The sequence below is a fragment of the Sceloporus undulatus genome, chromosome 1, assembly GCF_019175285.1.
Source record: "Sceloporus undulatus isolate JIND9_A2432 ecotype Alabama chromosome 1, SceUnd_v1.1, whole genome shotgun sequence".
Lineage (NCBI taxonomy): Eukaryota > Metazoa > Chordata > Lepidosauria > Squamata > Phrynosomatidae > Sceloporus > Sceloporus undulatus.
Window position 1 is genome coordinate 2,237,965 of NC_056522.1, and position 22,653 is coordinate 2,260,617.

The 22,653-nt window shown below is 45.4% G+C and overlaps 1 protein-coding gene across 1 annotated transcript in view; it reads left to right on the forward strand.

The window, feature by feature from the left end:
• The window catches only part of KCNK3 (potassium two pore domain channel subfamily K member 3), a 110,935-nt gene extending 94,441 nt beyond the window's left edge, over positions 1-16,494 (forward strand). Inside the window, exon 2 of the mRNA XM_042455100.1 lies at positions 12,524-16,494. Coding sequence (XP_042311034.1) covers positions 12,524-13,434 — 911 coding nt within the window. The 3' untranslated portion in view covers positions 13,435-16,494. The remainder of the gene's footprint in view (positions 1-12,523) is intronic.
• Positions 16,495-22,653: the final 6,159 nt, after the last annotated feature.

Consider the following 22,653-nt stretch of genomic DNA (forward strand, 5'->3'; position numbering starts at 1 on the left):
CATTTATTTATTAATTTATTATTTTCTTATATCCCGCCTTTCTCCCAATACAGGGACTCAAGGCAGCGATATTTACGATCTATTTACATTGATTTCCATGGCACTCTTTATCATGAGACTGTGGGGGAGGCAGGCAACTGAAATCAATTCAAACAGCTTAAAACGATATAGAGTTTAAAGCAATAAGAGTAATTTAAATGGACCAAAGACAAATTTGATCATTTAACACACTAAAAGAGATTAGGAGAAAGCAGTGTAAAACCATCAATGCATACATTTTCTGGGAGGCGGGGAATCAGTTATGCCCCAAAGGCTTTATTAGAAAGCCTTGTTTTAGCTTGGCAATGGAATTAACTGATAGACGTATATTTATACGGGAGTTGGCTGCCTATTTAAGCCAGCTTCCAGAGGCTACATCTGCACTGCACAAATAATCCAGTTCAATTGCCATGACTCAGTGCTATGGAATCCTGGGATTTGTAGCTTGTTGAGGGACCAGAGTTCTCTGACAGAGAAGGCTAAATGTCTCACAATAAATGTCTCTCTTGCAATAAATCAAATCCAAAACCATTGCAGAAGTGGCAGCTGGTAGGTCCCACATCAATGTATCCATCCCAGGTTTTACTCTAGCCTTTCAAGGAGTTCTCCAAGGTGCCGAACCCAACCTTCCTTCCTTCCTTCCTTCCTTTCTATCTTCCTTCCTTCCTTCCTTCCTTCTTCCTCTCTATCCATAGCTGCATCAAAGTACATGATTTTTTTGAGTAAAAAGGACAGCTCTTATTCACATTGACTCACATTCCCTTCCTGGCATTTTTTGCATCCAGAGTGTGTCGGTTTTGCCCAGACTGTGCCTCAGTTTGCAAGAGACAGCGAGGGCTGACAATTTTGGCAGATTTGAAAAAGGGTGGAAACTGGGATTGGAGGAAATCTCCTGGAAGAATGGGGCCAGTGATGGTTACTCAGGAGGGTGGGCATGGACCACTTGCAGCCTCAGAGGCCATAGGCTTCCGTCTGCCATAGATAGCTACTGTGGCAACTGTTGGTTCCTATGTCAGCAGAGCTCTCCAAGGTGCTGAACTGTGGCCCTCAATTGGAATCAGCACCTTGGAGAATTAATTGATGGAGTATTTGGGGGTAATGATAAAACTATGAAAGATGCCTGTGTTCGTGTGTGTGCGCAATGCTGAGTCAGAGAGAGATGAGCAAAGCTCCACATCCCTCCTAACTTCTTCCTGCCTCCTTTTTATAGTTCTCTCTCTCCCCCTCTCTCTCTTTCTGCATGCACATCTTTTGTCAGATGAGATGAGCCATTTCAGCTCAGGGCCCTTAAGCAGACTTGACGGGGCTCCCAAAGGACAGCAGGGAGCATTGTGAGGACAGGCTGGCTGCAGCAGGCTGGGGCAAGGGGAAAAGGCCTCCCCGGGCTTTCTCCAGGCAAAGGGAGATGCTAGCTTTGCTGAAACGATGGATGCCACCTCATCCTATACAGAGAGACTCTGAACAGGGCAGAGAATCTTAGATATTGCAATCCCAAGCTGAAAATCTCAGAGTTGGAAGAGACCCCAAGGGCCATCTAGTCCAACCCCTTTCTGCCATGCAGGAACTCACAATCAAAGCATCCTCATTGACAGATGGCCATCCAGCCTCTGCTTAAAGACCTCTAAGGAAGGAGACTCCACTACACTCCGAGGAAGGAGTGTGTTCCACTTACTGTCAGTTAATGTTGAGGTGGAATCTCTTTTCCTGTAGTTTGCATCCATTGCTCCGGGTCCTAGTCTCTGGAGCAGCAGAAAACAAGCTCGCTCCCTCATCAATATGACATCCCTTCAAATATTTAAACAGGGCTATCCTATCACCTCTTAACCTTCTCTTCTCCAGGCTAAACATCCCCAGCTCCCTCAGTCTTTCCTCATAGGGCTTCATGGTTTCCAGACCCTTCACCATTTTAGCCCCCCTCCTTTGGAAACGCTCCAGTTTTGAATTGTTCTGCCCAGAACTAGACACAGTATTCTAGGTGGGGCCTGACCAAAGCAGAATAGAGTGGCACTGTTACTTCCCTTGATCCAGATACTATACTTCTATTGATGCAGCCTAGCAATTGCATTGGCCTTTTTAGCTGCCGCCTCACACTGTTGACTCATGTTCAACTTGTGGTCTACTTGGACTCCTAGATCCCTTTCACATATAGTTTCATTCAGGCACCATCCTATATCTATGCATTTCGTTTTTCTGCCCTAAGTGCAGTACCTTACATTTTTCCGTGTTGAAATTCATTTTGTTAGCTTTGGTCCAGCTTTCTAGTCTATTCAGCTCATTTTGAAGCTAATGGTGAGGGATTGAGAGTGGCAGTTAGAGTGAAATGAGAGCTCAAGAGAGTTACTTTTCTTTGGATCACAGCTCCCAGTATCCCCAGCGATTTTGAAGATGGTGCTTATGCTCACTCTGTGGCATCAATAGTGCTGCGCTACAAGGGTACAGGTACATTGCGGGAAAGGAAAACGGAGAGCAAAACCTCTTTGGATGATAGCAAAGCATCCTTTTTCTTGAGGAGGAAGCTTAGGAAATCCCTCACACAGACTTTTCAGAAAAAGGGAAGGGGTACCTCTCAACAAATATGTCTAAATTCCTAGCTTTAGGAACTAAAACGCTTCTCTGAGTCTTATCGGGCGTTGCCGATGTCTCCCGAATGTGTTGCCGAACTGTGGGAGGCCATTAGACACAGAGGCAGATAATCTCAGAGAAAATATAAGGAATAAGCCCTTTTAACGTAATTCAACACGTGGTTTGGGCCATGCCAGACGGAGATTAATCGAAATCCAGCTGCAGGGATGAATCTTGCAGGGAGAGAAGGGATTTTGCTTTGCGGTGGTCGTTCTGTGGGATGTGCCCCACGCTGCCATGGGTCCCTGGGGTCTCTCTGCATCAGAAAAGCTAAGCAGGCCTTGCAGAATAGGAAGATGGTGGAAGGGATCCACTCACAAAAGGTGGATTCCCAGCCCAGTGGGGCAGTGAGTCCCCTCCAGCTTTTGGATAGCTTTAAGGGAGCTCTCCAAAGTGCTGAGCCTCTTTGGCAGATATACAGCACCTTGGAGAACTCCCGGAAAGTCTGAATTAAAACCTGGGCTGGATTCACCACCCCATTGACATTGGGTCCTGCAGGAGTTTCCCATTTCACTGCAGAAATAATGCAGTTTGACACCCCCTTCTCAGTGCTGTGTAATTCTGGGATGTATAGTTTGTTGTGGCACCAGAGCTCTCTGACAGGAAAGGCTAAATATCTCCCCAGATTACAAATCCCTGTCAGGAGCTGCACCATGCATCTTGTCTCCCATGGTTTAGTGCTGAGACAGATTTGTGAAAGTAAGCCAGCATTGATGGGAGTTGGCGTACTGAGCAACTGGGATGGGATATGCAGTGGGGTGTTTATTGCAAGGGGTTGTTGATCCCGTTTCTCTGTGTTAAAGTAACAGAGAGAAGGAAATTATGCCTGGCTAGAGACTATCTAAGAAAGCAGGCAGAAGGAACAAGGAGGGGGAACTGAGAGGAAGAAGGTTGTTTTAAAATCATAGAGTTGGAAGAGACCTCAAGAGCCATCCAGTCCAACCTTATTCTGCCATGTCGGAAAACACAATCAAAACACTCCTAAACGTTAATCTATGATTCTATGATTCACATTTGGGAGTGTTTTGGTTGTGTTTTTCTGCATGGCAGAATAGGGTTGGACTGGATGGCCCTTGAGGTCAACTGGACACAGTATTATTCCAGGTGAGGGCAGACCAAAGCAGAATGGAGTGGCACTATTACTTCCCTACACTATACCTCTGTTGATGCAACCTAGGATCACATTGGCCTTTTTAGTTGTCACATCACACAGTTGACTCTTGTTCAACTTGTAGTCTACTTGGACTCCCAGATCCTTTTTACACATGTCCAAAGGAGGGTGATTAAAATGGTGAAGGATCTGGAAACCATGCCTTATGAGAAATGATTGAGGGAGCTAGGGATGTTTAGTCTTGGGAAGAGAAGGTTAAGGGGTGCCATGATAGCCTCTCCATCCTTGGAGGTCTTTAAACAGAGGCTGGATGCCCATCTGTCAGGGATGCTTTGATTCTGAGTTCCTGCATGGCAGAAGGGGGTTGGACTCGATGGCCCTTGTGGTCTCTTCCAACTCTATGATTCTATGATTCTACTGTAGCAACAATGCAATTTGACACCACTTTAACTGCCATGGCTCCATCCTACAGGATCTTGGGATTTGTAGTTTTTGTGAAGCACCAGCACTTTCTGGTAAAGACGGCTACAGTCTTTGCGAAACTATGGAGCTACCATACTTCAAAGTGGTGTCAAACTGCATTGTTTCTACAATGTGGATGCATCCCAGGTCTGTGAAATTTTGGTCCGTGACCATCAACATTCCTGGCCGAGGTGTCCTTCTGTTTGGCCTCCATCCCTCTGCAACTGACAAAGAACACATTTTCCCATCATCTTGCTTCCCTCTTGTTTTTGCAGAGGCATGCATGCAAACGCATGCACGCTCTCTCACACGCCCCACTCTCCTGCTGCTGTGCCCCCCACCTTTCTCTGAGGTCATATTATCCTCTTAGGCTTTAAAACCATCTGTAATTATGCCTTGTATCTGCAGGGCCAGCCCAAAGCTGATTTTACTGCCTGGTTTTTCATTTCCATTGCTGCCGAAACCAGTCTGGAGGCAGGTTTCTAATCATCTGTCCAGAGACTGGAGGGAGAAGAGGGTCAGCAGTCAGCCTCAGGAGGATGGCACAGGCTCAGTGGAGCCCCCTGGTGGCAAGCAGGGCAGTTACAATGTGTGCAAGGGCTTTTTCCCCTTCCCAAAATGGATGCCCAAGAGGGACACCATCTCTCCTTCTTCCCTGCATGGTTCCCACCCATTTAATTACTTCTGCTTTGGAGAACGTTCAGCATCATCCTCTTCGGTGTCCCTTCTTTGTGCGTTTAGTGGATTTCTGATTTTGAGCCCCATTTCAATCCTCATTTTAATCATGAATTTCAAACATGATTTTTATATTTCATTATTGTTCTATGTATTATAATATAAATAGAATAATGATACTAAAAATAATAATTGATGTATATGCCGCGGATTACAACATCAGGTAAAAACACATATAAAATACAACATACAATTAAAATGCCTCCTATTAATTCCCTCCCTCCCAACCTCACTTCAATAAAATATCAATTAAACAATCAAGAATTAAAAGAATTAAAATTAAATTAAAATTAAATAATGAAACATTCAGCCAGTCAGAAACAAAGGGATGGGAGATCTCTTAATATGTGTATTTTATGGATCTTAATGTGTGTATTTTGTGTAACGATTGTGTTTTATCTGTGTTGTAACCTGCCTCCAGCTGCGAGGAGAGGCAGGTAAGAAATAAAATTATTGTTATAATTATTACTATTATTGTCATTATCCATGCATGACGTCTTAGACGCAAACCTAAATAAATAAATAAATAAATAGGATTTGTGTCTGTCCATGCATGTAAAAGTGTATTATTATCATCATCATCATCATCATCATCATCATCATCATCATCATCCTGCCTTCCTCCCAATACAGGGAAGTCAAGGCGGCTTACAAATCTAAAGCAGCCCAAGTTAAAACAGTATAAAACAGGCAAAATACAAGTTTTTTAAAAAACCATTAAACGGTTCAAACAATTAAAAGCATTACATTACTAAAAACTAAAGTTTAAAGCTCTTTAAAAGTGTATGGCAAATATTGAAAAGACGTTTTATTTATTTATTTATTTATTTATTTCATTTTTATGCTGCCTTTCTCCCAAAAAGGGACCTAAAGCGGCTCATGAAATAAAAACACTTAAAATACTTTAAAAATATATATAATAATGATGATAATAATATAGTTTATTTATACCTCCCGCCTCTCCCAAGGATCGAGGCGGGATTACAACATTAAAAGACCCTTAGTACAATTGACAATCAATACAACAATAAAATACTAACACTGAATTTTCCAAGAAGTCCTATTAGTTCTCGTCCATTAGCCAGCCATCAGAGTCCGGGAAGAGCAGTCGTCATAACCTTTTTATATGGAAGTCAGTGGATAAACCCGCCGGAAGAGATCCGCTTTGAGTGCCTTCTTCAAGGCCTCCAAGGGAGTAATGAGACGGGGCTCTTCCGAGATATATATATATATATATATATATATATATATATATTCTAGTTAAAACAGTATAAAATTAAGATTTAAAAGCGTATACAAGTGCAAAGACATAATCTAGAACATGGACCCCATACAAATGCCCCCCGGTATGATTGATAAAACCTTGCCTGAATAACAACGTTAAAATAACTGAATAACAACGTTAACAAATTAAAATGTAATAAATGATATGACATGTCTGTAATGGACAAGGTGGCCAGATGTCCTCCTTTTCCAGGGCATGTCCTCCATTCTGTGTGTGACTAAGAAGCCTGGGTTTGTATTTATAGCAGGGTTGTTAACTTTTATTGAGGAATGGCCTACATTTTCTGGTGCCTTGACCGCCTTTGCAGTTAGGACCCAAAAAAAGAAGCAATATCAAGTTCTGATGAACAAAGTAGGTAGAAAAGATGTTTAAGGAGGGATAGATAAGGACAACAGTTAGATTTTAAGTCATTAAAACACTTAAGTTACTTCATTTATTACAAGCTTGGAGAAAGTTCAGGAAGGGAAGGGATACTTAGTACGGGACTCAAGACACAGAGGAATACATCATAGATGTTAAGAAGGGTGTTAGACATTCATGGAAGGGAGTCAAGTAGCTATGTTTTTGTGTTTGAATTTGTTTAGCTAAGTGTGTTTTGTATAAGTCATGGATGTCAAACTGCAGTGTAATGGTTTTAAAGCATTAAAGAACGGATGTTGTTGTGTTTGTGTTGAATATAAATGTAAAGTGTTTTTTTTTAAAAAAAAAAAGGAAAAGAAAGGACATAATAAATCTCTAAAACCACACAGTCCAAGCCTGTAAGACACAATGGGGGAGAAGCTCAACAACAACAACAACAACAACAACAATCATAATTAATATTACTATCCTTCTTCTCCAGACAGGTCGAAGCAGCTAACAATAAAAGCATCGATAAAATATAATAACAGTTTATCATCATTAAAACCCAAACCCTCCCATCGACATATAAATCAATTGTTGAAGGCAAAGAGATATCCCAAAGTCTTGGCAGGTTTCTTCATCCAAAAAGAAACGAATCACGTTTCGGTCTTCATCAGCCGCCAAGGGAATTCTGACATTTTGCATGTCTCCTTCAGACCAAAGCTAACATTAGGGTCCAGATTTCTGCAAAATCAAAATGCCTCTTCTCCTTTGCACCCAAAAAGCCTGGATGACCCTGGTACAAACCCCAGGAGCTCCAGGTAGGGCTGGAAAAAAGTCTGCCTGAAATCCTGTATGGCTATTGCTGCTTTACAGCAATATCAATCAATATAACTGAACACAACAGAGTTTCCCAGATCCTTGGGCAGAACGCGCCAGGTTCAGTTCCTGGTATCTCCTCACAGGGCTAGGAAGAAGCCATTTCCCCTGAATATAGCCTTGGTTTCCAGTCAGAGTCGACAAAAAGGTGGATCAAGCCCCTAACTCCCTACAAGACAGAATTCAGAGACACAGCTGTGTTCGTCTGGAACAGCAATATGCAAAGGGATCTTGTAGCACCGCTGAGACTAACTGAGCAAAAAGAAGTTGTAACATGAGCTTTCGTTGACTTGTTGTATTTCCTCAGATGCATGGAGTCTACAAAAGCGTAGACTACAACAACAAGAGTAAACTCAGTCTCAAAGATGCTGCAAGATCCTTTGCATGACAAAGGGTGGCAGGGGTGTGTTGCTGGCATTGTTGTCGTTGTTGTTTTAAAAGCCCTTCCCTCAGTCCCTCCACAGTATACAAAGGGATCTAGTAGCACCCTTGAGTCTGAGCCAAAGAAGTTGCAGCATGAGCTTTTGTCAGCTTTGAGTCTCCTTCCTCAGATGCATGGAGTGAAATGGTTCCCAGGAAGGGCCTTTATCACCAGACCGAATGAATCGCCATAGAAATGCAAAACCTGTGGGTATAGTGGTGAGAGTCCCTCAAGGAACATAATTAAAACTGGACTTGTTGCCTCATTGCCATACTCATACGTTTGGCATTTCCATGGCTATTTTATTCTTTTCTCTTTTTCAAAACCATTTGTGGCAAATCTCAATATATTTTAACTTCGTCACCTTCTGTTGTTGCAAGATTATTTCTTTTTCACTCTCTCTGATGAAGTACATTATTGACAGATTCCTCTCTTTTGCGATTCAAGAATTTATTCTGAACACTTTATCAATGTCAAGGTCCAGGTGATCAGGGACCCAACGGATAAACTTGGCTAAGGCTGGGATTATTCTATTAAGCAGATCTCCATCGTCTTTCTCTTTGAGTCCTCTGATCCTCATACCTTTGGCTCTGTTTTTGACTTGAGCTGTTCTCTTCAGGGTTGTTTCTCCTTCTGATAATGGTTCCAGATTTTCTGGGGGTTTTCCCAGCTTCACTGTTTTGTTACGTAACTCTTGTGTCCTAGTCTTCCCATGGTTTATGTCTTTTGTTACCATTTCTAGCCTTTGTCTGAATGATTCAAGTTTATGATAACCATATTTAAATATTTGAAAGGAAATCATGTTGAGGACGGAGCAATCCTGTTTTCTGCTGCTCCGGAGAACAGGACACGGAGCAAAGAATTCAAGCGACAGGAAAAGGGATTCCAGCTAAATGTTAGGAAGACATTGGTGATGGTAAGAGCTGTTTTGACAGTGGAAGATGCTGCTGCCTCGAAGGGTGGTGGATTCTCCTTCTTTAGAGGTTTTTAAACAGAGCCTGATGGTCATTTGTCAGGAGTGCTTGGATGGTGTATTCCTGCATGGCAGAAGGGGGTTGGACTAAATAGCTCTAGGGACCAACTCTAAGATGCTTCGATTCTGTGTGCCTTCAGTTTTTAATATCTACTAATACAGTTGTGGGAATCCTGCAGCCTTCCAGATGTGTTTGGACTGCAAAAACCACCAGCCCCTGAGCCAGCAGAGCCAAGGGCAAGGAGTTCTGGGAGCTGCACTCCAACAACATCTGGGATTCCAGAAGATACCCAATCCCAAAAATAATTTAACAAAGGCATGCTAAAACTCTAAAGCCCTAAAGGCTCCATTCTGTTAAAGCATATTAAAAAATGTCTAAAGGGGGAAGATTTGAATTTAATTGTACTTTTCATGTTTGACCAAGCCACCTTAAGTAACTCTAATTTGGGCTTATTACGAAGGCCAAAAAGGCACTACAAGCCACATCCAGATTTAATTTGCACTGATGTTCTGCTTTTCCCATTTGTTACTTCACTGATATGAAGATGATTTTATTCATTTGTCGAAATCTCACGCTTCAAAGTGTTACGCTCCGCGGTGCGGACGTTTGCTAATCAGTTCTGCAGGGTCTCAGGCTTGGGAAAGTTTAAAGGTGCTGCTCTTTTTGCAAAGAGTAGCTTCTACTCCTTTATCTTTCCACCATTTTCCAGTCGTACGTTTAAAGTTTTCATACTCCCATTCCACATCATAACGCCTCTTGGTTGCTTGAAGTAAAGTCAGTTTAAATCATTTGAAATTTTGGGGAGACATACAATATAAATAAATGTGATAAGGAGGATCGATTGATGATGACAATGATGATTGATCACGGCCAGAATTCGGCATCACATTTACAAATATATAGTCTGTAGTTACTCTCATTGTGGAGCATTGCCACCTCTTATCCTTCTTTTTTTTCTCCTTCTCCTCCCTTTTCCTTCTCCTCTTCCTCTTCCATTCCTTCCATTACTGCTGCTTCCCCCTCCTTCTCTTTTTATTTTCTTCCTCCTTCAACTTTTCTTCTTCCTCTCCTTCTCTCCTCCTCCTGTTCTTTCTCTTCCTCTTAATTTTTTCCTCTTCTGCTCCTGTTGTTGTTTGTTTGTTTGTTTGTTTGTATAACACTATCCATATACATGGCAGTTTACAGTTACAGAATAAAACATTTATAATGCCTTTTCAATTTCTTCTTCCTCCTCCTTCTTCTTCCAGTTTCATCCTCCTTTCTTCTCTCCATCTTTTGCTTCTTCATTTTCTTCCTCTTTCACTTCCTCTTCTTTGTTTACTTCTCCCTTCTCCTCTTCATTTTCTTCCTCTTCTCCCCTCCTCTTCTTTCTCTTCTTCTTCCTCCTCCTCTTCATTGTCTCCTTCCACTTGTCTGCTCCTTTCTCTTCTTCATTTTCTTCCTCTTTTTCCTCCTCTTCTTCTTCCCTCCATTTGTTCTTCTCCTTTCCTTTGAAACAAGTAAATGTGAAAGGCAGCCATTTCCCAGAAAGGCTTTTGCTCCATTTTGACGCTTGCAAAGTGTTTAGCTTATCTGTGCAATCAATCTTTTGCCCCCAAATACCTTCTGGGGGGGGCACAGGTGCCACTTTTGCCATCTTTGGAGCTTTCCTATGTTCCTTGATGGCATTTTGGGGCAAAAAGGATTTCTTGGGGAAATTTTGCCAAAAAACAAAACAAAAACCTTTTAACCACTGGAGGGGAGAGTGGGGGGGGGGACAAGGACCTTCAAATGCCTTGGAAATGCTCTCCACACCTTAGAGCTCATTTGGGGGCACTTTGCAGCAACAATATTATCTGGATACTAGCTAGAGTATTGTTGGAGCAATTGGCAGACATGTTGCCTTAAGCGTGTTGTTGTACTTTGTCGACCATGATGCACAGGGTCTGTTCTGTTCCTGGCTGTGTGAATGGAGCTCTATAGGCATAACAATTGTACAGTCAGTTGCTGATGATGGCTTACAATCCACGGGTGCCTTCAATGTGCCACTTGATTCACTGGGATTGTGGAGAGCCCTCTGTGCATCCTCCATTGCACAAAGGAGACAACAAGTGGGCACATGGGCAGACACGCAACTGGTTGCACCATGCTGGCATTCAGCGGAAGGATCCCTGTCTCTTCGGAGACAGAATCCCTCTCTTTTCCTCTTCTGGTGTCTAGTTGTCTTAGAACTGTAGGTTTCTATAACACTTCTTCTGCTTGAGAACCAGTAGGAGCATAAATGTCATGTGTGTGTGTGTCCATTCTTTGGAAAGTTGGGTTTGGGGATGCTGCAGCCCAGACAGGGAATGTCTGGTGTAAAAGGTCTTTGGAAGACTGGGCCCTTCCCTCTGTTGGCCAAAGTGGACCAAGGTTCTTGGCAACCTAGGCTCAGAGGGACATCCTATCCCTCCATCGAACGTGCTTTGAAAAGATGTTCATCCTTAGATGCCCTTTGTGATCCCTTCAAATGTTGTGTAAGAGGGGGAAAATGTATGGAAAGAAGACTGGAAGCCTTTGGAAACCTGGGTCCTTATATCTGTTGGTCAAAGATGGGCCTCCTAGTTTCACAGAGTTATCCCAACACTCCAATCTACAGTGGGCTTTTGGTATCTGCTGGGTTTTAGTTACAGGATCCGCCATGGATACAGTACCAAGATCCATGGGGACTCAAGTCGCATTAAATACAATAGGTTAGTAAAATGGGTCAAGTCCTTTATACAAAAGGACAAGATCAAGGTTTGCTTTTGGGGGTGGTGGTGGTGGAATATTTTCAATCCATGGATGATTGAATCCATGGATGCAGAATCTGTGGATATGGAGTTCCTAATTTAATTGCTTTGAGAAAAGGTTCATCTCTAGAAGACCTTTGTGATCCCTTCCAATGCTGTGTAAGAATGAAATTTTATGGGAAGAAAACTTAAGTTGGGTGTGGATATAAGGCAAGGGGATTGTACTGGTGGTCCTTAGCAGAGCCACACCATCCTCTACCTCCCAGATGTTTCCTTTCCATCTCCCCAAATGTTCTCCTCACTTTGATCCAGTTGCACCTCCTTCCTCCCTCATTCCGGGCCTACATCCCACTATGGACTCAACTGCCCCATATGGTTGGTCTTCCCTCAATGAACCCCTTTGGACCCCCAAAGGTTTTCCCCATGGTTAATCTTCCCCTTACTCCTTTTCTATGCCCTCCACATCTATGCATCTCCCCACTTTCCTTGAGGGGAAGGCAACTCCTGCCTGCAAACTTGGCGGTGTGGCTCTGTGGGCACCAGGACTGTGTAGAGTGGGGCGTGTGTGGGGAGGGTTGTGGGTAGCATCATGGGGGCAGAGTGTTGTCGCTTCTCCCGGCTCTGGTACCAGAAGCAGGAGCACATGCACCAGAAGAGGAGAACCTTGGCACAGAGGGCCACGCCACTGAGTTTGCAGGCCAGAGCAGCACCCCTTCCGGCAGCGACTTCCTCCTCATTCTTGCCGGCCACCATTTTGAATGAGAAGTGGCAATCCCACCACCGATCAAGCCAATATGAGGAGAGGAGACTCCTTCTTCCTCCTCCCCATCCAAGTAAACCCCATAATCCAGGAGATCCAATTGCCTAGGTTTTGCCTCTATGCTTTGTGTCTTTCTTCTGCAGGCTATGGACACGCAGCACCAAGTACTGATGGCGGCAAAGTCTTCTGCATGTTCTATGCCCTTCTGGGGATTCCACTCACCCTGGTCATGTTCCAAAGCCTGGGCGAGAGGATCAATACCTTTGTGAGGTACCTGCTCCACCGCATCAAGAAGTGCCTTGGCATGAGGCGGCCAGAAGTTTCGATGGCTAACATGGTCACCATCGGGTTCTTCTCCTGCATCAGCACCCTCTGCATCGGGGCCGCCGCGTTCTCATACTACGAGAACTGGACTTTCTTCCAGGCCTACTACTATTGTTTCATTACCCTCACCACCATCGGTTTCGGGGACTATGTGGCCCTTCAGAAGGAGCAAGCCCTGCAAACCAAGCCCCAGTATGTGGCCTTCAGCTTCATCTACATCCTGACTGGGCTGACCGTCATCGGGGCCTTCCTCAACCTGGTGGTGCTACGGTTCATGACCATGAACGCCGAGGACGAGAAGAGGGATGCTGAGCACCGGGCCCTGCTCACCCACAACGGGCAGGCCAGCAGCGTCCATACCACAGACACCACCACTTCCTCGACCGCCGCCGCACTCGGGGGGATAGGGGGAGTTGGAGGGGGTGGCGGCGGCCGAGGGGGCCTCCGGAACGTCTATGCCGAGGTTCTCCACTTCCAGTCCATGTGCTCCTGCCTTTGGTACAAGAGCCGGGAGAAGTTGCAGTACTCCATCCCCATGATCATTCCCAGAGACCTTTCCACCTCGGACACCTGCATGGAACAGAGCCATTCCTCACCCGGGCATTACCCGGAGACGCCCTCCAACCGTTGCTTCTGCAACGCCCAGCGTTCGGCCATCAGTTCAGTCTCCACGGGACTCCACAGCCTCTCAACCTTCCAGGGACTCATGAAGCGCCGGAGCTCGGTGTAAAAATAAGAAAAGCCTAGGAGCCTTTGACGCGCGCGCAGCTGGAAGGGGAAACAGCCCCCTTCCTTTACGTCAGAGAAAGGGAGGAAGGCTCGAGGAGACAGGCACAATAACCCAGGTGGAAAGAACAGGGCAACAATAGAACTTAGCATTTATACAGATAATATATTGAATCAAAAAGGAAGAAAGGCAAAAAATGCAGAGGGCACTGCAAAGCATGCAGTGAAAAATCAGTTGGTGGATCAAGGCATGGGTTGGTGGCCCTACAGCGGGGAAGCGAAGCCACACAAGTCTCTAGAGCTGAGGCTAGGAGTGGGTCCTCAGCTCTGGGTCCCCTGCACTTGGTAAGAAAGAGTGGGGACAAATTGGGGGCTAGTTCTCCAGAAGGGTCAGTATGGTGCAGATGGTTCCCCTGAGTCAGAGAGTCTCCACTTCAGATGCTACTTCAGGTGGTTAGATGTTTTTGTTTTTTGCAGCCACTCCATAACAAATGAAACTTGAAAATCAGTTTTTTCACCCTTGCAGGGGCATTGTATGGAACTAAGTGTGTGTGTGTGTGTGTGTGTGTGTGTGTGTGTGTGTGTCAGTTGCAGGGTTGGGTAGCTCTCTCGGCTGAGTTGCGTGCATCTCGATTTATACCTCTGTGGACTGATGGAAGGAGATCAAAAATTCTTTCAACCCCACTCTGTTTTTTTGGATCCTATCTGTTCCTCCTCCCTTTCCTCTTGCTGGATGTAGGAGGGCAGGGAACTTGCTCCTGAGTCCACATTGTGTGCACACACACATCGTTGCTTATGAATTGCACACAGATGGCTTTATAAAGACTGACTTTGGCTACAAGGTCTTGGACAGTCACTCAGCAAAAATGCTGCCTTCTATGCATTGTGTTCCACTCAGAAATGACACTTGCTACCTTGCTGTCTCCCGGAAAACACAACTGTTCCAATCGCGTCTCTCAAATTGCTCCCCCATGTTTGTGTATGTGTGTGTGTATTTGCAACAGAAGGGCACACAGCCCAGTTCCATCATCAACATAGTTGCACAAGGTTATGTCTGCACTCTGATGAAACCCACAAACCCCATGGCTGGCTCTCAAAGTCTGCTGCACCCCTCTTTTTCCCCTTTCCTCTCCTGCTCCTCAGTAATTTTTACAGAACAGAATGTTGTGGTGGTTTCTGTTCAAATCTGTTTTTCCCACAGGTGTGTGGATTTTGGGGAAAGTGACTCTTACTGAAGAATAATGTTCCAAGGGTGCACCCCTAACATTATCCTGACTTGGGCCCTGTCTGCATGGGTCAGGATACCCTGGGGGCTGCCAGGACTAACCTGGGCCCAAAGCTTCCCTGTTACCTGGCCCTCTGTTCCTGTGACAAGGTGGCTGTCTGCTCACGTATCCATGTGCACATGCATCCTGAGGTCAGAATGAGGCACACACGTGCACATGCATCCGTGTGTAGATCTGCACATGCACATCACCATGGGTCATTCACTTCTGAGGTCAGAATGAGACATACATGACAATCACATTGTTGGGTACCTCATTCTGACCTCAGAGCAAGTGGCAATAGATGCATTGGGTGGTTCAGCAAGTCACCTTTGCAGGTAGCTGCCCCAACAGGGGAACGGAGGGCTCTGGATCTTCATGGAATATCTGGAGTAAGAGGTAAGTTTTTAAAATTCATGTTAAGGGTGTTGTACCCCAGTTCTGCTTTGGAACATGCTGAGTATCATCTGGACTGCTTACAAAAAACTAGTTTGGGCTGTGCTTCATCTGAACAGGACTCCACCAGAACTTGTCCCATGCAGACAAGGCCCTGGACTGAGATACAACTGGAGCTTGGGGTGAGGTGAGACTTGCATGCACTCAGATTTCTTCATCCACCTAACTTAGAGGTGGCACGTTTTGGTAAGGCCAGAGCAAGAGTGTAGCTAAAGGATGGAGGGGGAGAAAGCAAAATAAGGGCATTCCCCCCCCCCAATAAAAAGTCTCTCCTCCTCCCAATGAAATGTTCCATCACTCCCCAAATTTCTAGCATTGCAGTAATCTAAAATGTCAGTCAGCCTTTAGAAACAGAGGCTAAGCATCCAGAGTGACCCAGGGAATGTGAACCCAGCAAACGTGAAAGAGTTGTAAGTGTGAATGGTGTCGCAAAGCTCACTCTCTGCAGCGCTAGAAATTTGGGGACTGGAGGCAAATGTCACTGGAGAGACAGAAGTCTAATTTTGGAGAGCAATGGCCTCCTTCTCTCCCCTCCCTCCATAAAGACACCCCTGGGGCAACTTCAAGATTTTCTTCCCTGCAACCCACCAAAATTGGGGGGGGGGGATGGTTTGAAGAAAATAAACAAACAAATGATAAAGGGTCACAATACCATCTTTTGGTTTGAAAATTGTGTTTTCTGCGTTTTCCTTCTGCAAGAGTGACCTTTCAAAAGGATAAACTGCTGCTCCTGCTGGCTTTCGGGAGAAGCGATTCACCCTTGTTTGCCAGAGAAAAGGTGTCTTGGAAGTTGTAAGAGTTGAGGGCCATCAAAACAGCTTCGGAGGGCCACACATAGCCCCAGTTTGTCCATTTTGGATCTAAGTGAAAGCTTCCCACTTTCTTAGGCTGCGCTGTTTGATTTGAAAACCACAACATCTATGCAAACCAGAGGAAAATGATAAACTGTGGGCTGTGCTGAGCCAGAGAGAAGACGCTCACTTGTCACATTTTGCTAATCCAGACCTCAGTTGCACCCCTTGGATAGCCATCTTTCTCTCCCTTCCAGCTCCTCTGCACAGAGGAAATGTATTGAGAGTTTGCAGTATTTGTTGCTGTAGTTCTCAGGCTTTTAAAAAAAGATATACAAAATGACCTTTTTGTTGTCGCTTTTTCCTGGCAATTCCCAATACAAGTTGAGTCTCCCTTATCTGAAATGCTTGGCACCAGAAGTGTTTTGGATTTTGGACCCCCCCCCCCCCATTCAGATTTTGAAATCTCTGCTTATACATAATGGGATACCTTGCAGCTAGGACCCAAGTCTAAACACAAAATTCGTTTGTGTTATGTCTGCACCTTACATACCTAGCCTGAAGTTTAATTGTATACACAATATTGTTAATAATTTTGTGCACAAAATGAAGTTTGTATACATCGAACCTCCAGAAATCAAAGGTTGTCATTGTCTCAACCACCCTTGTAGACAATTTTGGATTTTGGAGTATTTTGGATTCTGGAATTGCGGACTCAACCTGCACCACTTGCAGCATTTTATTCTCATCTATTTTGCATTGGAAGCGTATGTTCCCTTCTCTCCTTGCCCTTTCCTTTTTTTAAAAAATTAATGTTTTCAGGTTATTGTGTTATTCTGCATCAACGCAACAGCGCAACCTTTGCACCCTGTGACTCTGGGAAAAAATGTAAAACCGGAGAGGAGAAAAATTTGCCCAACCATAGGATCACCTCTGCAAGCCATGTTCTGGTTTGTAAAAACATTTGGAATAACCCTTCAAACACAGTCCAAAACAGTACTAAAAGGGATTCCACGCAAAAGTAGAACCAGCAGGCATAGAGGACACAACAAAAAACCCATGCTCTTTCATGACAACTCACAGTTTTATACACTAGTCTAGAGCAGCCTTCTGAACCTGAGGGTTGGACTATCCATGCTGAAATTTGGATGAATGCATTTCTTAGCATTCATGTGTCAGCCAGTCCTATGGTCCCAAAGCATGAACCCATTGGGCTGAAACATTGTGCAGTGTTTTATTTCATTAGAAGGAGTTTGATTTCAAGTTTGGGGTTTTCCTACCTCACACTCCTCTCCTCCCCTTGTTATGGAGAAGACTAGGCTGAAACCCTCCTCCTGAATAATAAGTTCTAACATGGAGTCGAATCCTGTCGCTGACACACATTTGGGAAACCTGGAACTGCATACAGATACATCATTTTAAGAGCCAACATGGTCTGGCGAGTTCAGTGTTGGATTCCAACTCTGGAGATCAGGGATCAATTCCTTGCTCAGCCATGGGAACCCATTGGGGGACCTTGGTGAGCCACATTCTCTCAGCCCTAGGAAGCCCTATGATACAGCTGTTCTCAGCCTGTGGGTCGCGGCTCCTTTGGGTCCCTGGACACTAAATAAATGGCTGTGGAAACACGATCCATCCTGGGAAACTGCCTTCTGCGTAGCGAGGGATTTGGGAGGTTTTCATCCAAAGAAGTTGATCTGGGGATTCTGGAACTTTTCATCAAAAATAGATTTGGCTGAGGATATTGAGTCTTGTTGTCAAAAAGGGATTTGGTTGAGGATTCTGAGAGTTGTATGAAAAAAGGATTTGGCTGGGGATTCTGGGAGCTGCAGTCCAAAAAAGTAACTTTTCCTAAGCTCTGGACTGGAGATAGTCCCTAGAAAAGCTAAAGAGTGGTAGAACACAGATGCACCCATTGGTCCCATCCTGACACCTCTTCAGAGGAACTGCTTTGCTGGACCTTCCAAAGTCAACTTAACCACACTGTAAAAGGCAGGGGAAACCTGGGCTAACTCACAGTCTGAAGCTGTCTTACAGCAGCTGTCTACTATATAAGAATATAATTTGGTTTTCTGCCACTTGAGCCCAAACATGTAGGATTCCCCCAACCCACCCCCAGCTTGCTTGCTTGCTTGCTTCCTTCCTTCCTTCCTTCCTTCCTTCCTTCCTTCCTAGCTGCTTGCCTGCCTGCCTATTTCCCCATCCATCCATCCATCCATCCATCCTTCCTTAATTACTTGCTTCCCTGCCTACCCCTTCCTTCCTTCCTAGCTTGCCTACCTGTCCTCCTGTTTCCCCCTCTATCCATCCATCCATCCATCCTTGCTTGTCTACCCTTCCTTCCTTCCCTCCTTCCTAGCTGCTTGCCTGCCTACCTGTTTCCCCATCCATCCTTCCTTCCTTCCTTCCTTCCTTCCTTGTTTGCCTGCCTGCCTGCCTATTTCCCCTTCCATCCATTCTTACTTCTTTCCTGGGGGTCAGTTCCCTTGACCTCTTTCCCTCTGTCAGTGTTTCTGACCTCTTGCACTGGAGCTAAGCATAGCATTAACCTTCTCTCCCCAACCTTCTCCTTCCTTTCCCTTCCTGGGGAGCCAAGCAGAGGAAGGGAATGAGACAGAAGAAAAGCCCAGAGCCAGGGAGCTGCGGGGGGAGAGAGAGAAAGAGAAATCACAGCCCGACTGAGCTCCCTGGCTAAAACAGGCTCACGCATCAGCAAGCAAATTAGGCTAAGACGGTCTTAGGCTAAAGCTTTTTATATTCCTGCCCACGTGAGCCTGGCTGCAGGGGCAGTGGCAACCCGCATGGTGTCACGTAGGCCAAGGAGCGCTTCCCAAGGCTGGCCGAACCGCCTTGGCTCATGGACAAAGCCTCCGGGAAGCCAGCTTTGGCCATGGGGGCTTGTTCAGGAGATGCAATGACACAGAGGGATGAAAAAGATTGGTTTTGCAAGGATGGTAATTCCACTTGAAAGGAGAAGGCAAAGGCATGCATTTCTGTGCAGCTCCCACCTTGCTTATATTTTGGGGGGCTGGAGGACTCTTTGATCTGCCCAACTTGACAAAGCTTTGATGGCTGTTGCAGAAGCTGAAATTAGGCCAGGAAGCATGAAAGGAGCATATTGCTCTCTGGATGCTGCTGGATGTGTGTTCCCTGCTGTCTGTCATAGCCATCCCAGTTAGTAAGCAATCCTGGTCTTCACAGCAAATGACAGGCTCACTGATGCGCTTACCCCTGAGTAAGGAGAAAAGAAATTCATCTCTCCAACTCAGCTTGAAAACTAAGTATTAGCCTCATTCCCACTACCTTTAAACCAGATCGCAAATCAGTTTGAACCGGTTTAAATGACCATGGTTTGCACTTGAACCAAATCACTGAAGCGATTCGGAGAGGGAGGCCATGAGCTAGACCCATGTAACCCAGGTCTTTTAGACACTGATTTTTTCCACATCTTTTTTGGGTAAATCGATTCCACGCAAGTGTGAACCAGATGCAGATCGGAATCTATATAAATTTGCTCTTCAGCCAGCTGGAGTGGGTCCATTTTCAGTTGATTCATTTGTGAATGTGAACCACAAGTGGGTTATTTTACAGGGGGAAAAATGCAATTGGAGCAAATGTAGTGTGAACCATGCTCCACTGTCAAACTGCAAACTGATTTATTTGTAAGTGGGAATGAGGTCACCCTTTCTTGGATCACAGCTCTGACAACTGGTCCGCCTAGCCTTCACCAAATGGTTGCAGGGGTTTAGGAAAAGTGGTGCACCAAAGCCACATCTGGTTGCCATTGTGTAGAGTGTCTGGTGCAATAGGGAGATTGCAAAAGGGGATAAATTTGTAAACCAGGGATCAGCACTTAAAAACCAAGGAGTTCTATATGTCAAACTGAAAGAAAAAGACCAGGGTGTGAGGAGCACAGGGTCACCAATGGCCTCCAGGACCCTCCCTCTTGCAAAGCATGGAGATTTCAGGGCTCACAAATCCAACTCAGGAATAGGGAATTTTGGTTTATAAATTCCCTATCCCTGAGCTGGACTCATGAATAAAGGCTTTTATTATTGTATTCATCACACAAATAGGCAACTTTTCCCATCGCGCCAGGAGTGGAGTGCTCAAAGGAAGCTCTGGGAGGTACCCACACATCAGACACCTTCTTCCAGAAAAAGGCCAAAGGCTCATTCCCGCTACAAAAGTAACCCGGTGTGTAAACCAAGGTATTTTGTGGTCGAATCTTCCCGGGGCTGTTTACTCCCCTTTAGCGTTCATGCTTGAGGAAGTGGAGAGGAAGAACAGCTGCCACAGAGAGGAGAAGAGGAAGAGAAGGAAACCTTGCCAAGAAGATCCCGTGACAGACTTGAAGGCACACAACAACAATAGAAGAGGGGTGGTTACATGGTGGGAAGGCCATGGGCTGCCCTCCAGTGCACCCCTTACCTTGCTGTCCATGGTGGTGGCAGCTATGGCACTCCATCTCCCTCTCCTTGTCTTGAATGACACTCAGCAGCGAGAGTGCTTTCGGGGCGCCAATCCGCACCTCTCCAGACCCCCAGACCCGACCTGCCCTCAGCAGCCTCAAATGGGGAGCCCAGCCAGAGCGCTCCCGGGCCCTCCTCCATCTTCTCCTCCTCCTCATCCCCTCTGGCTGAGAGAATGTGACTTGCCCAGGGGCACCCAGTGGGCTTACATGGCCAAGCTGGGAAAGAAGGTGAAGCTGTGCTCCAAGAACTCTGGTGAAGCCAAGGGGAGGAAGGAAGGGAAAAAGGACTGCCCCGCCTGCCAGCTTTGGCTGAACCCAAAGGAAGCACCATGGGAGAGAAGCCATCAAAGATGGTGCCCCACGCCCCCAAAAACGGCACCAGAGCACAGGGTCTGGCTGAGAGAAGCTGGAAAGAACCAGCACAGTCCCTGCAATGCAAATCCGACCCGTCGTTCCCACTTGTCAAACACTGTTCAGATTAGTGTCTTTTCAAAAGAGCTGCCCAAAAACTAGTGTCAGGGAAGAGCGGTTCTTTTGCATTTGCCTCGTTTCGTTTCAGTTGAACCTGATCACAGCAGGATCAAAACTGGTTTCAAGTGGGAACGACGGACATATAACCTGATCAGCAATTCAGTTTAAACTCTAGTGCAAATGAGCCCCTAGTGTCATTTACTTTCCTTTTTACCTCCCTGTCCCTAAACCATGCATTTTACATGATCCTGCTTCAATTTGGGGATTGCTCAGGGCCAGCCCTGGTTAGTTCTTGGATGGGAGACCACCAAGAAATCCCAATACATAGGCTGTATTTCAGAGAAAAGGAACTGGCAAAACCACCTCTTGATGATTCCTTGCCTAGGAAAACCCTAAGAAATTCACAGGGTCCCCATAAGTCGGCGGGTGACTTGAAGGCACATAATAACACAATATAGGTATCATCACCACAGTACAGATTTACGGAAAGGCACCAGGGTCTGTCTGACCTTGGAAGGTAAGCAGGGTCAGCCCTGGTTGGTACTTGGATGGGAGATTGCCAGTGAATCCCAGGTGCTGGAAGCTCTATTTCAGAGGAAGGAACTGGCAAAACCACCTCTAAGGATTCTTTGCCTGAGAAAACTCTATGAGATGGATGTTTTGAAGGCTCGTAATAACAATCTATAGGTATTATCACCACAGAACTGATTTCCTCAAAGGCACCAGATCCCTTTTGATTTGGGAGGGCTAAGCAGGTTAATCCCTGGTTAGTATTTGGATGGGAGACCACTAGTGAATCTACCAGGTGCTATAGGCTCCGTTTCAGAGGAAGGAACTTGCAAAACTACTTCTGAGGATTCCTTGCCTGAGAAAAGACTGTGGTCACCATAAGTTGTCAGGGATCTTGAAGACTTTTTAATTTAGTTTGGGGTAAGATATGTCTGTCGGAGCCAGTGCGATGTAGCAGTTTGGGCGTTGGACTGGGGGACCAGGGTTCAAAGCCAAGATTGACCATGGAGACCCACTGGCTGGCCTTGGGCAAGTCACACTCTCTCAGTCTCAAAGGAAGGTCAATCATGGCATGCCCCTTCTGAACTAATCTGGCCAAGGGTCACTGTACTTGGGAAACAATTTGAAGGCACACAACAATAGCAAGGTATATCTGAGAATATACCACGCAACCCCTAACTTAAAATTTTAGGAATGTCCAACTCATGTGGTTCTGGGAAGGACCTCTTTGGCCACTGGAAGATAGACTAGGGGTGCATCTACACTGCTGAAATAATGCAGTTTGACACCACTTCTAACTGCCATGGCTTCATCCGACGGAATTCTGGGGATCTGAAGTTCTGTGAGGCACCAGTGCTCTTTGGCCAAAGAGGATTTGGGAAACCAAAACTGATTGCAAATGGAATAAGTTCTAAGCAAACCAAAGTTGAAGGCTTTCATGGCTGGCATCCATAATTTTTCGGGCTACATCCAGAACATGTCCACATAGCCTGAAAAAAGCATGAGCAAACTGAACTCGGTTCCCAAGCATGTCTCTTCAGGGCACACCTGCACTGTAGAAATAATGCACTTTGACTCCACATTAATTGCCATGGCTCCATCCTGCAGAATCCTGGGATTTGGGAGGCACCAGACCTCTTTCGCAGCAAAGGCTAAAGACCTTGTGAAACTACAAATCCCAGGATTCTATAGGATGGAGCTAAAGCACTTTAAGTGGTGTCAGACTGTCAGAGGAAGAAGACCAAGGGGCTCGATAG